At 39.1% G+C, this 17,490-nt stretch overlaps 1 protein-coding gene across 1 annotated transcript in view; it reads left to right on the top strand.

Annotated features, from left to right (window-relative positions):
• ttc27 (tetratricopeptide repeat domain 27) overlaps positions 1–17,490 on the top strand; it is a 111,053-nt gene that overhangs the window by 49,109 nt on the left and 44,454 nt on the right. The window contains exon 9 of the mRNA XM_030725209.1: positions 5,887–5,953. Within this exon, the coding sequence (XP_030581069.1) occupies positions 5,887–5,953 (67 nt within the window). The remainder of the gene's footprint in view (positions 1–5,886; positions 5,954–17,490) is intronic.

The raw sequence follows: 17,490 nt of genomic DNA, 5'->3' as shown, positions 1-17,490 counted from the left end.
CGTTTTTCCATTGCCATGCCACATATTCATTCAGTGGAAAATGATGTGGACAAACTGTTCTGATTTAATTTCCTTTCTTTGTTCTGTTCTGCACTATTCTGTTATTAAATGGTGCTGTAAAAAAATTTCCTCCCTTCTTGATTTTTGGATATTTGTCATGCTTACATGTTTCAGATTATGAAAATATTTTACTATTAGAAAAATATAACCCAGGTATATACAAAATGCAGTTTTTAAATAATTTCATTAAAGGACGAGAGCTATCCAAACCTACGTGGCCCTATGTGGAAAAAGTAATTGCCCCCTAAACCTAATAACCAGTTGTGCCACCTTTGGCAGGAAGAACTGCAGTCAGGTCTTTATAATAACTGGCAATGAGTCTTTCACATTGCTGTGGAGGAATTTTGGCCCACTCTTCTTTGTGGAATTGTTTCAATCAGCCACACTGGAGGGGTTTCAAGCATGAACGGCCTGTTTAAGGTCTTGTTAAAGCATCAGATTTAAATCAGAGCAAAACTTTTTTTTTTCTCTAAGCCATTCAGAGGTGCACTTACTGGTGTGTTTTGGAACATGAATTACAATAGTCCACCCTAGAAGTAATAAATGCATGAATTAGCTTTTCAGCATCACTCTGAGAAAGGATGTTTCTAATTTTAGAAATATTGCGCAAATGCAAAAAAACGGTCCTGCATATTTGTTTAATATGTACATTGAAGGACAAATCCTGGTCATATACAAGAATACAATACAATACAATTGTCTTGTCACTGGGCAAAATACATTATTATTGCTACTATTATTATAGTTATTTTTAGGGGGTTCTATGATGAAATTTAGGGCTGCTTGAGCATCCCAAAAAAGGGTCTAAATCTTGCCAAGGGTCTAGTGCAGGGATCCTCACATCCAGGCCTCGAGAATCAAATGGCTGAATTACCTCCTCAGTATGCAGTCAGGTTTTCCAGAGTCCTGCTAATGACTTCTATATTTGACTCAGGTGTGTTGAAGCAGAGACACATCTAAAACCTGCAGGACACCGGCTCTCGAGGCCTGGATGTGAGGACCCCTGGTTTAGGGAATTTGGTAGTGTGACAATATTTTGGCTACTTCAGCTCTATCAAAGAAGCAGCACAACATACACTGCCAATTGTGCGGAAACGGTGCTATCCATGCAAAATGGAAGACTTTACAGTTTTGGGTGGCTGTGGCTCATGCCGACATCATCCATTAATTGGAAGGTTGGTGGTTCAATTCCTGGCTGCTCCAGTCTGCATGCCAAAGTATCCTTGTATCCATCCAAGATACTGAAACCCAAGTTGCTCTCTGATGTGACCGTCGAGTGTGAATGTTAGAGTGGGTGGGGGGAATTAACGTGCTAAGATTCATTAGATTAGATCATCAGCTTTAGTTTAATGGCAAATCAAGCTGTATCTGCAATTTGCCTTATTTGTCTAACAGTATGTTGCAGTACACTTTATGAATCTAGCATTTGTATTTTATAAATTTGTGACCAACTAGCCCATTTTTGAGCTAGATTGGCCTCAGGAGTTTGCAGAGTTAACTGATGTTAACCACACTCTTTTACTACTGTTTTGCTTTAAACAGCTAGTAACTCTGCGTTGTTAGCAGGCAGGGTATTCTTAACTTATATTAACTAAACAAAAGTCAGTTTGGGGTCTGTTTTTTATCCCCACAACCAAACAAGGGTCCCTCTATGGATCAAATTCCCTAATACTTAATATTTAAATATGCCTGGAAGTGGTGTACTAAAGGCTGCGCACTGGTCTCAGATGGCATTTACCAGATTGTAGTGCAGCTAAATTGAATGTGTGTAGATACACCAGTTGCACAGAAGTTTTTCCAGTCGCTTCATGAGTTGTATATTTCAGAAAATAAAGTTTAGAGCAGGTATCAGCACTTCTTTCACCCCTCCTCTTGCTTTTTTACAGATCTAATTCCCTTCTTTGTGACCTGCGGTTTCCTCTGGATTTACAGCTCAGTGACTGTAAATTGTGAACTTATTTGTACTGGTGGTTTCAGCCAGGCAAAATGGGTGAATACAAAATGCTCAAATGTAATATAAACTCATTTAGCTTCACAGTGACTCAGTGATTAATCCTCATGCTGCTGCTGGAACTGGATGGGCCAACTGAAGGTCAATGGTGCAGTCAGTGAGATTGCCAGGAGATGATTGATGAGCAGCAGGTCTGTTTAAATTAAAAGAAGCTCTGCACACCTGCTTGGCACTACAAAACAGTGTTAAAAATAAGTGTCGTGTACCTTTGGTGTCTTGCAAAGTGTTAGTACACCAGATTCATTCAAAATTTAAACAAGCTACTCATTTGTTACTCAATCTATGACAGAAACCTTGAGAAAATATAGTATCTGTAAACAGATGTGATGGTTGCATTGATTACATTTTTTTCCCATTGTACTGCCAAATTATTAATGACTAGACTGTGTATGGTGCACCTGCAGTGCTGGTGTATTCAGGTAACATTTGGCATTGCCAATTGCTTTACAAAGTCAGTTTGAACCGACACACAGTATCTTAAAACATTTTAATAACTCATCTTTATCGCCACTGCTTCTTGAATTAATGAGAGCACATCCTGGGATATAATCACCAGTTATTAATTCCTTGCCATGGGCTTAAGCAGTTGAGACCATAGTTAGCAGGATCAGAGAACTCTGTTCTCCATGGTCCTTTTGATGACAGGAATGTGACCTTGTCTGGTTTCTCTTTTCTCCCTCTGTGGATATGCAGAGCTCTTGGCAGTTCTTACATTTACATCTTAGATACGGTACTTTTAAAAGCTCACACTGGATTATGATTATTTCCCATGCTGACATCAAATTTAATGTTTCTAAACTGACCAGCTTTATTGAGTAACCCGTTGTAACAAGTCATAAATCAGGGAGTTCACATTTAGCTGATTGAATACTCCACTGATGAAGACTGCAATATGATTGAAACACTGGGGGTCAAAACATAATATCTTTGCATTTTTATCTTTGCTTTTTTCAGTTATTGTTTCAAGTAACTGAATATTACAGCAGTACCCTAATGGCAGTAATGGTAGGACAAGCAAAGGATGCTGATGTGGGATGATATTTGACACACTTTAATACACCAAGAAAGAAATTGTGTGGATTAAGTTCTGCCTCCGTGGAGCTTCATGTCAAATCAACTCAACCGAAGGACACAAAATGTTAAGCCGTGTGTCAATGACTTGTTTTCTCATTGTGGCTGTTCAAGTGTGTTTTGCATCCCTTTTTATGGTTTTAAGGTTGTTTTGTAGTCACCTCACTATTAGTTGTGGTATTCATGGTGAATTTTGTCACTTTTTAATAAGAAATGGAGGCTTGTTAGGCCGGTAGTAACCACTTATAATTCTGTCTACTATCATGTTCCCTGTAGCTCTTGATCACTAATGGCTTAGTCAGACTACAATGAAAATAGGACAGCAACCTCCTCGCAACTAGTAAAAATTGGTGGTAGCCCAGTGATTGAACTTTTTTTGCTTTTGGGATAAATTGCAAATAGTTGGATAAACCAGCTAATTGCTTTGTGGGAGGCAATCTGCCCCCAAACAATTGCGGTCCAACTTTGATTGCCAGAGGCTTGCAAATAATTGCAATATTATTTATAAACAAACACAGATTGGCAACACGTTGAAGTCAATCCAGAGTCCGTCTGTGCTGATGAACGCAGCTCATCTGTGAGGTGTCTCTTTGCATCAGGGTTATAATAGTTTTGGATTTTACATTATAGTTAAGTTTTATTTCATTCATTCATATTAGCTTTAGTTTTTTTATACTTTGTCAGGTGTAAGATTCAAGTTGCAAGAGTAATCATTGTGTAATAAAGATACCATTTTAAAAAACCTAATTATGCTAAATGTGTGTAATACTAAGGACACACATAAACATCATGAGACATCAACAGGGATAAACAAATAGGAAAACATAGGAAAACTCCAAACCCAGTAAACTCTACAATAAACTCTGATCTCAAAAATAAATTAGGAGTAAATTGTACTGCCTAGCTCTAGATGCAGGTACACTTTCAGTGCAGTAGATTCACGTTACCTGGCATGTGGTGTACAACATCAGCGCACAGCGAATATCTGACAGTCTGTCAGGGATTGTAAAGAAACAGACTGAACTCTTTGCCTTTGAAATAATCAAAGCTCAAATATTGCTTTTCAGGATTGTGTGTGTTTGTATTTGTGTCATAAACAGATGTATCAGTGCGTACTCGGTGTTGGTGTGTATGAACTATCCAGCAGTAATTATTTCAAAGAAAACAGTACAACAAATAAGATTTTACAACTGCACAACAATCAACAGCTGCTTAGGGTTAATGACAAAGAAAGTAACTGATGTCAGACACATTTAAATTTAAAACATTGTGTCTATATAAATATGAAGAATAATCCATGCTGGAATGAACAAACATGAGAAAAGTAGCCACTCGCCTGGATGATGATGAGTAATGACTGAAGAGCGTACTCAGAATGGAATCGCGTCTCACATTCAATTTTCAGTTCATTTTTTTTTATATAGCACCAAATCACAACAGTTGCCTCAAACAGCTTTATACTGTAAGATAAAAAGAGCCAACAATAACCAGAAAAGAAGCATTTCCCAGCGAAAATGCAACGTGAATCCTGAAAGCTGAAAGATTTGAGCCGCAGTGCCTGGAAATGCTTAAAATAGCTTAAACTTAATTTGCTGAATCAGCTTAAAGAGCTGAAAAAATGTAAGATTAGCACTAACTGCATATATTTGAACCACCTGCTTCATGTGTCTGAATTTGAATCCACCAATCAGAAAAAAGCTGCTTCAAGCTGTGTCTTTCCCTTCAACAAGAGGGTGACACAGAAGAAAATCCAACCCACGAACAACAGATTAGCACACAAACTGTAGGTCCCAGTGACAGACTTTCTACACTATGAGCACAAGAAGACGTTACCAAAGCAGGACATGTATGTTTTTATGTCTGTACCACAAAAATTGAGTCAGAAATGGCAGTTTAAAAAGTGCCTCCCTTTTGGTTTTTGCCCCAAAGAGAGGAGAAGAGTTGACATTGGAGTGAATGTGAGATGTGGAAGGCACTCCTGACACTCTGACTCCTAGTTCCAATTCTGTAAATGGAGGTCGTTTTTAGGGCTCTGGCTGTGTTCATCCTGTTCCTCCTTGCACAGTGGAATAGATCCCGGTCCTGCTGATGGGTTAAGGACCTTCTCCTGTCCAGCTCTCCTAGAGTAACTGTCTGTCTCCTGGAGTCTCCTCCATGCTCTGAAACTGTGCTGGGAGACACAGCAAACCTTCTGCCAGTGGCACGTATTGATGTGCCATCCTGGAGGAGTTGGACTACCTGTGCAGCCTCTGTAGGGTCCAGTTATGGCCTCATGCTACCAGCAGTGACTCTGACCCTAGCCAAATGCAGAACTAGTGAAAACCAGTCAGAAAAGACGAGGAGGGAAAAATATCAGCGTTGCCCTGCTGTAAAACCATTCCTGTTTTGGGGGTTGTCTCATTGTTGCCCCTCTAAGGGAACCTGTTGTTAACGTCATGAACACCAAAGCAGCTGAAACTGATTAACAACCCCTCTGATACTGGCCACATCAATATCCCAGAAGTTTGAGTTGATGCTATATTCTGATTAAAAAGTGTTCCTTTCATTTTTGAGCAGTGTATTTAGATGTGCCACCATGATGGCCTCAGCAAAGAGCCACGGCTCAACCGTGTGCATGCTCCAATATTTAAACCACCACATCCCTGTTCTGTTGGCAAGATTACAAAATAGGTTTGTGTGTGTGTGTGTGTGAGAGAGTGTGTGAGAGTTTGAACTATGTCTTGACCAAGATTGTTGTCTTGCAGCACTGACTTCCAGAAGAATAACCCCGTCCACAAGCTAACAGAAGAGGAACTCCTGGCTTTCACATCTGTAAGTCATGGCTTTTTACATTTTTGTTTGTGACTGTCATTCTGAATCTTCTCAGTAAAAATAAAGAAGAAACACTAAATCATATCCCTTCCTTTGTTTTACCCAGTTGCCACATGCTGATCAAGTGCAAGTAAAAATACAAAAAAAAATAGAAAGTATAAATTAGTTAGACCTCATTCATCTTGATTATACAGGCACTAAAATAAGATGCACAACTTGACTTGCAATTAGACTGATACCAGTGATGGTGTATCTGCTCTAACTGACCTGACTATATCTCCCATCTAAACAAGCCTTTTCTCAGCAGAGTGCTCTATTTTTTCTGAAGCTGCTGAGACTTCGACTGAGCATATATTCATCTTATTTCTTAGTCTTAAGCTAAGGCCTGCCTTTTATAGAGTTGCACCAGCAAATTAAAGAGAAAGTTGAGTTCATTTTAAGGGAAACAAAACCATAAACATAATGACAACCTCAAATACCACCTCAGTGATTTTTATGAATGCAGTTAGAATTGCCTGAAAACTGCTTGTCAGGAACTTCTTCAGTGGCAGAAAACCGTAGTAGGAGGGAGGACTTGCCGTGTAGCGCTGGCTGCCGTCTGTCCCAGGCTCAGAGTGAAATGTTTTCCTGAAACTACATCCTCAGAGTATCTTTGCACTCACAATCAGAGCTCATGTACTGCAAACAGCTCCTTCATATCTACATGAAGCATAATATTCAAGGTATCCTGGCTAGGGATGTGCACGACTAGTCAACTAGACGACTAATCATCGCTATGGTCACTAGTCAGATGTACTAGTTGGTTAGCCTAATTATTGAGATTTTAATTGATGCCCGGTGTCGTAAATGGTTCTCCTAAATGTTACGCAGTCATCTACCACCAGGTGGAGCTGCAGCACTGACATCCTTATAGAAAAATGCCATAACTCTGTTAATCTTGGCCTTATATTTTTATTAGGTCTAATTATTGTTAATTATTTTTTAAGTTTTACAACATAACCTGAAGCGCACCTCCAGAGAAACACCTGCATTTCCTTCCGTGTATTTCCCTCCAAGTTTGTAGAAAGTAGTGAACTGACCACAGCAAAGAGTGGGACCCAGGAGGGAACAAGTCGCAGCATTTTATGTTTGTCGGCCGCCACCGCACTTTTAAGTCGCAGTTTATTTATTTTTCGGATGTTGTTTTCTCATATTTTAATGATGCCGAAACATCCTTTGCAGTAACGTGTTTTCACGTATTTAACATCAATTTAATTGAAGGTTTTTTGTTTTTTTTTCCTTCCTTGTTCGGAGTATAACCTGCAGTGTTCATAGTGAGCGCTGCTGCACAGTTCAGCAGCATTTAAAGTTGGTTCACTGTTGAAGAACATGATTAATGGTGTCAAATACCTTTATTTAGACAGCGTTTTCCATTGTCCATTAAACACTCCTAAAATTTAAGTTGTGTTTTCATTTTTAGACTAGTTGGATAGTCTAATTTCTTTCCCCTTGTTTAGTCGACTAATAAAATTAGTCGCCAGAAACATCCCTAATGTGTACGTGTATTTAAATCCCAGCTGAAATTTATAGTCAGTATTATTTAGCTGACTTCCTGGGTTCATGGTACAGCACCGTGCTGCTGACTGGAGGACATCACACTGTATAAGCTGCAGTTTTGACCCAAATACATTTTTCCTTTCCTTTGGCTGTTAACTACTTCTGTGCATTTGAGCCGAGAGTGTTTGTTATGTGTAAGTGTTGTATACTCTGTAAACCAACCTGTTTGAGTTAATTGTCTTTGTTTTGGGTCTGGTTGCGGTGACTAAGCACAACTTTTATACAGCACATTTCATTCCAGGTGGAAGCTTAGTGTCCTGCACGAAGCATGGACCCAAAAAATATAATGTCCCAACTGCTACAACTATAACATTTATCTATTAACTTATTCAATAGATAGTTTTAAGTAATTAAATTAAGAACAGCTATCATCAAAAAGCAACAACAGAAAACTAAAAAAGTATTAAGACCCATAAGTTCAATTCATTAAAGAAGCACAAATCCAATAAGGTAATAATTTAAACCAACAAAAGTAAATTGATAAGAACAAAACCGACCAAATAAGTAGAAATAAAATTAAATAACTAAGTCCAATAAAACAGAAAAATTAAAATAAAACAAGCATAGCGGCGTGGCTAAACAGGAATATTTTTAACATTGTTAATGCCGGGGCACACCTGTAAGCTTGGAGCATGAGAGGTAAAAGTCAGTTTCACCTGTGAAATAACCAGAGCGCCTGCTCCAGATGACCCGAGAGGCTCGAGCTGGCGCACAGCTTATAAGAGCAGAGATACTGAGGCCCAGACCTCACAGGGCCTGAAAGAAGCATTAAAATGTAAAAGCAAATGGGCAGACTACGCACTCAGAGTTCTTTGCAGGGTACTTATTCCTACATATACAGTACTGTGCTTTGAAATGCCCTTAATGCCACTTAAGAACACTATTATAAAAGGCACTTTAATGTCACAGAAATAAATACACTTTTGGGTAGTTGCCATGTGCTTACTAAAGACACTACAAAGATCCATTTCTTGATTTCTTGCCAAAATTGAATTTAAATTTTAATTGGACATCCAGTGCCTCACTTGAATGCATTAACCTCTGCATCTTGTTTTTTTTTTTTTTTTAGCAGCCTGTAAAACAACAGTGTTATTGAAGCAGCTATTAGATGTAAGTGAAAATGGGTGCTGTATACAGTATGTGAACCTGTTACCCTCCACAGATGAGAGGGAGGTCACCTCACTGGCATGACAGGACTTGTTGTTCCTTACTGTTGTTGTTCCGTGTACCACACAGTCGGTACGTTTGGTCACAGATGCTCTTACCCATCACTGTTCTTTTGAAAGCTTAGCCAAAAATGGCAAAACATTGTAAGACAAGTCAGACCCCTGTTTCTCAACAGCCATGAATCTGTTGGGAGTCAGTCGCTGCTCCTGAGACAGCATAGAGCAGTAACTGGATACCTCACTTGGCAAATCCAGCAAGCATTTTCTGAAGGCATTGTGAGCCTGTGATTGTCTTAACCCCGGGGCTTTGCTTTGTACCAAAATATTCAGTTGCCATTTAATATACAATCATTTATATTAAAAGACAACACATCAGATGAAAACAGTCCTACATACACTACTCACAAAAAGTGAGGGATATTTGGCTTTTGGGTGAAATTTCAGGACGAGCCTAAAATGCATTCAAACCTTTACAGGTGAACTTAATGTGACCTTCTCTAAGCTGGTGTTTGATCCTCGACTCGACCAATAAATGTCCTGGTTCATGATGAGGACGACTGTTTAAACACCAGCTCTAATTGAACCTGGACATTTATTGGTCGATTCGAGGTTTTGTCTTTCCGGTCTATAGACTCCAAAACCACGAGGAGTTGAGCCATGAAATTTGGCATTTGTGTTCTTTACTCTTCAAAAATATGTAACGTGATATTTATATTCCTGGATGTTTAGCACCCTTTGTACACTTTGGCTGTATTTATCTCATTTTCTGTTTAATGACCTCTTAGAAAACATTGGATTAGATTGTTAAAATGGCACAAACCATTGTGAGGTACCCAGCACCGGTGAACAGGAGCATGCGATGAGCCTCGTCTGTCAGAGACAGTCTGCCTTAGTTCCTGGATATAATGATTGGGTCCTTGTCACTGTGGATATAATGTTAGCACATAGACTGTTACTCCCATTTAGTATATGAGTGGTTGTAATTATTGGCTCACTGATGTGCAAAGTACATTGGAAAAATTCATAGAGACGAGAGTATGTGGCAGTTAAACTCACCTCAGAACAGCTGTTGCTCAGTGCTTTGAAAAACATCACCTTGCCCTTTTTTTAATTCCTCCTATCACATTACCTGAAATCCTATCTGCAGCAGAGGCACTATACAAGTCTGCTTGTCTATATTTTTAAAAAAGCACATATTTGTGGGTGCAGTTTTACTGTGTGTCTGATAATCACCTTATTCGCTGCTCATCACTTTTCTTTAAAGTTGTGGTTATCATTTAGCCAGCTGTGTCACAGCGTATGCTGTGTTCTCACTGCTTTGGCTGGAAATGCTACTGCAAGCAGCTGCTGGCTCTGTGGGCAGGCATCTTCCCAGCCTACATGTAGATCCAGGAATCTGCAGGCTGGTTAGATGGTTGTCACATGTCTGGCTGTCTTCATCGATACCCGACTTATGTCACCTTCCTGGAACAACATCTGTACGTACTGCTAATGTGTCAGTTATTACCAGAGTTTCCTTGAAGGCTTTTTAACCATAAATACAGACATGGACCAAACGAGGTCACTGCTGTTGAAAGGAAATCATAAAATGAGACTGGAATTTGCCAAAATGTATATTGATGAGCCACAAAGCTTCTGGGAGAAAGTCCTTTGGACAGATGAGAGAAAACAATGTTTCACATGCGAATATGAAAAGAACACTGTACCTACCGTGAAACATGGAGGCTCAGTTATGTTCTGGGGCTGTTTTGTTGCATCTGGCGTAGGGTGTCGTGAATCTGTGCAAAGCAAAATGTAATCCCAAGACCATCGAGGCATTCTGGAGTGAAATGTGCTGCCCAGCGTCAGAAAGCTTTCCCTCAGTCTTAGGTCATGGGTCCTCCAACAGGATAACGTGGCAAAAAAAACCACTAAAAAGGAGCAGAAACCTGCAGTCTGGGGAAGGCACCCTTCAAACCTGACACAGCTGGGAGAGGTTTGCTCACGAGGAGTGGAGCAAAATACCTGCTGACAGGTGCAGAAGATTCATGGAGAGTTACTCAAATCACTTGATTGCAGTGATTTTCTCAAAATGTTGTGCAACAAATAATTAAGTTAAGAGTACCATCATTTTGTCCAAGCCATTTTAATTTGTTTTTAAAATAATTTTTTGAACCACAATTCAAAAGCAGTATCTGATTTTTTTTTTCTTCATTAGTTAATTATTGTAGTGTTATTTTTTCAGTTTCAAGTTATTTCAGTGGTCTTCGTGGATTTTTCTTTTTTTAACAGAAGGGTACCAACAATTCTGTCCACATCTATAGCTGCAGGCGCTGATTTGAGTGTAAGAGGGACTATTAAAGACACAAATAAAGAGACGCATGAAAATGAACCAGGTTATTTCATCTCTGCAGAGCAAACTAGACTGCAAAAGATTCTCCACATCTCATTCTAGAGAGGAGTTTAAGAGACTTTGGCAGATTGCAGAGGGTTCAGGAAGCAGCAACAAACAGATTAATGATGCACATCAGCAAACTACCGACTGCTGGGAATTCAACAAAGAGGATTGAGGGATCTGACCTGTATCGAGGTCCTAGTTCAGAACTAATATATATAAAAATCTTCTGGAGAAACAATGGAGACATGGACCTTCACAGATCTCGCTGCACACAGAGTGCTCATAGATCAGGGCTCAGCATGACCCTCAAAGCCCAAACTGAGAGACAGTAAATGTAGCAGTAAGGATGTATTTATTGCCCTGGCTTATATATCTGTAAATCTTCGATTAGAACCCCAACCTCTGCAGTAGCCTTACAGGACATGGGTTACCCACTCAACCCACTGAGCTGTGCCAAAATTGTGCCTTGCAGCAGCGTTCTGAACGACCTGCAGAAGTTCCAGAGTTTTTGCTTAGATATTTGAACAATAAATTACAGGAATCCAAATGTGATGAAATGAATGCAACCATAACAATCTGTTAAAAAAAGCAAGAGTGAACCAGAGATTTGACATGAACAGGGGGGATTACAGGGCTGACAACTAACGATGCTCACAGATGCAAAGGGAAAGACAGCAGAGATGCTGCTATGACTTCACAGAAGAAAGTGTGACCTGACATCACAGAGTTATATGGATATAAACAGTATTTTCTCATTCTGCCTCTTTAATGATATATCTGTATGCTGCCCAGTAGTGGGTGCTATTTGTGAGCCTGTTTGAATGTTGCACATTATTAAAAAATGTTACACAGTAAATGCTCAAATCAAAGCTGATATTTCCCCAATTTGGCTCTACTTTTCTTTTTAATTGCAAAAATGTTGTCAGTGATGCATTTCAATAAATGAAGATTGTGTCATAAAATAGAAGTGAAGTGAAGCAGTCAGTGCAAATCTGATTTCTTTTACAAAAATTTCAAAAGAATTTGTTATTGTGTTGCTAAAATTGGTCAAATTAGCCTCTACATACAGTCTGTACATTATACGAGACCCTTTGTCCTTAGATTGCTGATTAAATTAAGGACCCATCCACCCCCACGCCCCACCCTGTCTAGAGAAGAGGAAATTGGAAATGAGGCCCGACTCCCTCTGCAGCTGAAGTAGATGAAAGCCTGGCCCACTATAAGAGTTCATGGTATTCTGCAGTTAATGAATAAACTGAACCTCATTTCGGTGTTGCAGTAAAAGCTCACAGCCAAGTCACACAAGTGTTATTCCCATGTGACACAGCCTGACGTCTCTCTTCTGTCACATCCAAATATGTTTGTTCAGCTCAGTGTACTCTTGCAGCTTATTCTGCTGTTCTGGGTGCCACTCACGTTAGCTCAGTTTTGATCACCATACCCAGTACCTCAAAACAAATTATTCCATCTAAGTGTAGCCTGCTACCAAACAAACATGTCTTCTCTAAACTGAGCCCCAGTGTGATGGAGAGAGGTGTTTGGGGTATTGAATCTGTCCTTGTCTCTTAAAATTGCAGACAGGCAAATAAAGCTTGCAGGCGCTGATGCTGACAGTCCTGACTATTTCACATGCATGCAGAATGCAAAGTACCTGCAGGCTTCACTGCTGCTGGTGACTGTTTGCCATGCTAATGAATCCAGAGATGACCACTTTTGTTTTGGGCTTCAGTCTTAATGACTTCAGTGATCCCATGATCAACAGCAGTTGGTTGTCATAAAATAGAATTAGCTGTAGGTACAAGTATTGATATGAAGACCATGAATTTCATTGACTTGGGTGATCCTGACTCAAGCATCTACCCATCTACCTGAACTGATTTTCACAGATTTGGTAAACATTTATTATTGTCAGTCATTAATGAATTATAATGACTTTGGTGCCACCATGATATTCACATTTATGGCTTTGAGTAAAATGTTTAAGGCAACAGTGTGTGACCGGTTGGTTTGAAATTTGGTACAAATACTTGTGGTCCCCTCAGGAAAAATGAAGGGTATTCTGTAACATCATCATACTTAAATGTGTCAAACATTTAGACTGTTGTCATATATTTTGTTGACTATTCAAAATGTTTACAGCAAATTTTAAATCCAGAGAAATCCCCAAGTGTGTTTTAATGTGCTTAGTGTCAGTCGTATTATATCCCCTTCACTCATCCAGCCACCAAGCTAATGTGCACAGTAATGGTACAGAATATTTTGACCACAAATAACAATGTTTGGACATCCGCATGACTGAATTTGCCATATAGCAATAACTACAGTAGATACTGTAGATGTATAGCTGACAAGTCTGATAAATTAACAAGTGACATTATGCTAAGGTTTGGTGTCACAGAACTGACAAAGGACGTACTTTCTTTTTTACCATGACTCTATGATTGCCAATATCTAAGATTTTATGTATCAGGGCATAATAACACCATCTGGTCCTTACCAGGTATTAAAATGTTTTAAATACAACCTTAGATGAATATTACCTGATACATTGCGCCATGTCATTGTTTTCTGTATGACTGTATCAGTCTCTCAAGTCGTGAAGGAATTTTGGCCACTCTTCTTCACAATGTTTCCTCCTTTCATTGAGGTTTGTGGGTATTTATGCACAATAGGGATGGGCAATTACATAGCATCAAAATTCCATCTCTCTTTCAAGAAAATTTGTCATAATATTTCTGACAAGTGAAAATACTGAATGTTTTCCAGATGCTTGCAGACAGTAACATTTATAAATGTAAATGCAGGGCTCTTTCCATCCTTCTTTTCCAATGAGCTCCTGTCATTGATGAGACACTATGTAATTCAAAGTGTCAGTCTGCTGCCACATTATAGTGCAGTGGTAGTGACACAATATGAATCAAATAATAATAAACAAAAAATAGCAGTTTTCCTGGAAATTTTAAGTAAAAAGATAACATGACTGCGTAACACTTCAGTTTAGCAATGACGAAATTAACTTAACCTTGTAACTCTTTTCAATATTGTCACATATTTTCTCTCTTTGATGTTGTATCTTGGGTCAAACATTTTAACCAGCTGTCTAAAGCCCTGCTTTTCCACCCTGTAAACACATAATTTCCATACACTGCTTACTCTTCCTGCTATATGGAATACGGCCAGCGATACTTGGTGGAGTAATTCATTTATTTCTGGGTACCATATCAGCGTATATCCTCCTTTGTAGCCTGGTTGTACTCGACAGTGTTTTTGTGTTAAGTGGTGACATCAGTTTGTTGTTTCCACCTTTAGCAGGAACGGTTTTCTTTTCCAAGAAAAGACAACTTTGATTTGTTGAAGTAGCTCCTTTGTTACTAAATTATCATTGGAGGCTGACACGTGGCTCTCGCTGTCAGACATGCCTGTGCGTGTCTCATTGTTGTGCGCAGTAGGGAACGTAAATGCATTGGGTTGCTATATCAGTGATATTGTGCGATGACACTTTATGATTGGGCCATTGCAACACTTTTTTTTGTTTTTGTTTAGTTATTCTGTTGTAGATTGTCTTTTGTGTTTGTGATCATTGTCCCGTGATGGGCAGCAACAATTGCTTCTCTAAGGTCGTTGCTGATGTCCTTCCTCTCTGGCATTGTGTTAACGCACACCTGAGTGTTCCAGACCAGTAAACTGCCAAAAACTCTGCGTTTACTTTCTAATGATTAATCAAGTGCTTATCAGCACCTGGCTACTAAAACCTCTTTGAAAGCAGTAAGGGTGTACTTCATTTTTCACATTCTGCATTGTGGCTTACTTTTTGTTTAAAAATAGATAACATGTGGTATTGTTCATCTAAGGTTGTATTTAAGAAATATATATATAATATTTTTTTTTTTTTTAACCTTGACTGTATGTAAAACATCATCTGTAGTTCACAACAACATGATGTCTTTCAATGGACAGGACCCCAGCGGCAGAAATGACTTTTTGTGTGTTTACTGTCTACTGTTACTTAGAAATTATTATTTGTGCTCAATTTTTAATCACCTGCCTGGAGAGCCAATTTCACTCCACTGAGCATTGAGTTATACTTTTCCTTTACTGGGTAAATAACATTTTTAAATGTTAGCATAGTCGTTTCATCAGTTGGCTCTTGTGCGTAAACATAACCTTACAGAGCTTCTGGTGTGGGTGTAAAATTGAATTCCTTTTCACTGTGTCACACTGATGAGAACGCTAAGCAGAAATACCCAAACACAAAGTCTAGACTAACACGACTAACAAGTAGTGGAAGAAAAAACATCTGTAATGGGCCATTTGGATCAATCCAGAAACAGATTCAGCAACAGAAACAGAGGGTTTGGACACAGGCAGGAAAGGTAATAAGGAATTAATTACATACTAACAAAGGTGTGAAAATGCTCAAAACCAAAATAGGGAGCAAAAATAAACTCACTGCGCAGAATGAGACACAAGACGAGGGAAACTCAGGAAAAGGAAACACTAGCAAAACAACCGAGGATTTAAATACAAAGCCAAGAATCAGTATTCAAAAAACTATGGACGGTATTTAGAGCGGTTCTAAAGCTGTGTCCACACCAGCTGTCAGCTTCAGAGCGATTCACAGCGAGCGGATTGCTTATAAATATAAGTATACAATATTTTTGTCTGAGCTTGAAGGTGGTCATTACTGTCTGTGTCCAAAACATGTAAAAACACTGCAAAAAATAATAAATGCATTTAATCATCAAGCAGTTTCACCCCACCATCAATAACTTCCTCTAACTACTCATTTCTTTTAAGAAGCACCCATTTGTGTTAACAGTGGCATGACAAATGCTTTGCATGCCTTATCGTTTGATTTTTAATTGCTCAGTGATTGATGTTGGTAGCTGAATAACAGCATAATTAGAACAATTTACTGTTGCGCTAATGACTCCAGCAAGACTTGCTAAGCATCCACAAAGATCATTAGTGTTTGTTAATCCCACCTAGAACCATGTATCACTTTTATTACATATTTCCTTTGTCATAAATATACAATATACAAAGTTATTGTTGTATAACTTGCTCTGATTAAAGGTTAGCCAAGACCTGAATTCAGATGAAAAGGTTCAGTCCTCTTTTCCTGACATCTACCTGCCAGTAAATCTGTTGGATATCCCTCCTCCTGTTCCTTTAATCAGCTCATCTAAAGCTAAACCACTAAGCTGTGCCAGCTATTATACAGCAGATTATCTCCACAGCACACAGATAAAGACTTTGGGGCTGTAATAGGTTTTAATAATTAGGTGTTCTCACTGAAGTTTTGCTGCTTGATTTCTCACCACAGCGCACAGCAAATGATCAGGCCCTGTGCTGCTTTAACTGCATGGAGAGAAAGGAAAGTTACTGTAGGTATTTTTGTCATTGTATTCCATCAGGCTGTATGCATTTAAATCCAGTACAGTGGCTTAGTACCACTCCAATTCCAAAAACGTTGGGATTCTGTTTAAAATGTTTTAAAAAACACACACAACACAGAATGCAATAAGTTGCAGATCTCTCAAACTCTTATTTTATACCAAATGTATCAGAAATTTAAACCCAGACATTTTACTATGTCATAAAACATATTAGTTTAGTAGAACAGACCTGGGTAAGAAAGCGTTTACTGCCCCTTCTTCATGGAATGGTCTCCAGATGGATTTGAAACGGACAGAACTGGACTGTGTTGGGGAATTTAAGGTCTTGTTAATCCACCAAGAAAGAAGTAGTCTCAGCAAATGTGACAGATTTTTGAGATTTTCCTGCTCCTATTTCACTAATCCTGATTTAGTGTTTCTAGATCTGTTTTGTTTGTTGTGTGATGTATGAATGTAGTTGTTTTTTTCTGTTGTAATTCGGTCTCTGCTGGCATGCCAGGTCTATCTTGGAAAAGAGATTTGATCTCAATAAGACTTTTCTATTATATTATATATACACCATATATAATTATATATATATGAGAGGGAGATTGAGAGAGAGATATAGCGACAGGAGAGAGAGATAGAGAGAAGAGAGAGAGGAGAGAGAGGAGAGGAGAGATAGAGATGACACACAGAGAGATAGAGAGAGAGAGAGAAGAGAGAGACAACAGAGAGGAGAGAGAGAGACACCCACAGAGAGAGAGAGAGAGACACAAGAGAGAGAGAGGAGAGAGAGAGAGAGAGAGAGAGAGAGGAGGACACAGAGAGAGAGAGGAGAGAGAGAGAGCAGCCACAGAGAGAGAGAGAGATACACACAGAGAGAGAGAGAGAGAGAGACACACGGGAGAGAGACCACAACAGAAGAGAGAGAGGAGAGAGAGACAGACACCGAAGAGAGAGAGAGCACACAGAGAGGAGAGAGGAGAGAGACACACAGAGAGAGAGAGCACAAGAGAG

The sequence above is a fragment of the Archocentrus centrarchus genome, unplaced genomic scaffold (genome assembly GCF_007364275.1).
Source record: "Archocentrus centrarchus isolate MPI-CPG fArcCen1 unplaced genomic scaffold, fArcCen1 scaffold_50_ctg1, whole genome shotgun sequence".
Taxonomy (NCBI): Eukaryota; Metazoa; Chordata; class Actinopteri; order Cichliformes; family Cichlidae; genus Archocentrus; species Archocentrus centrarchus.
This window is presented reverse-complemented; position numbering and strand designations above follow the sequence as displayed.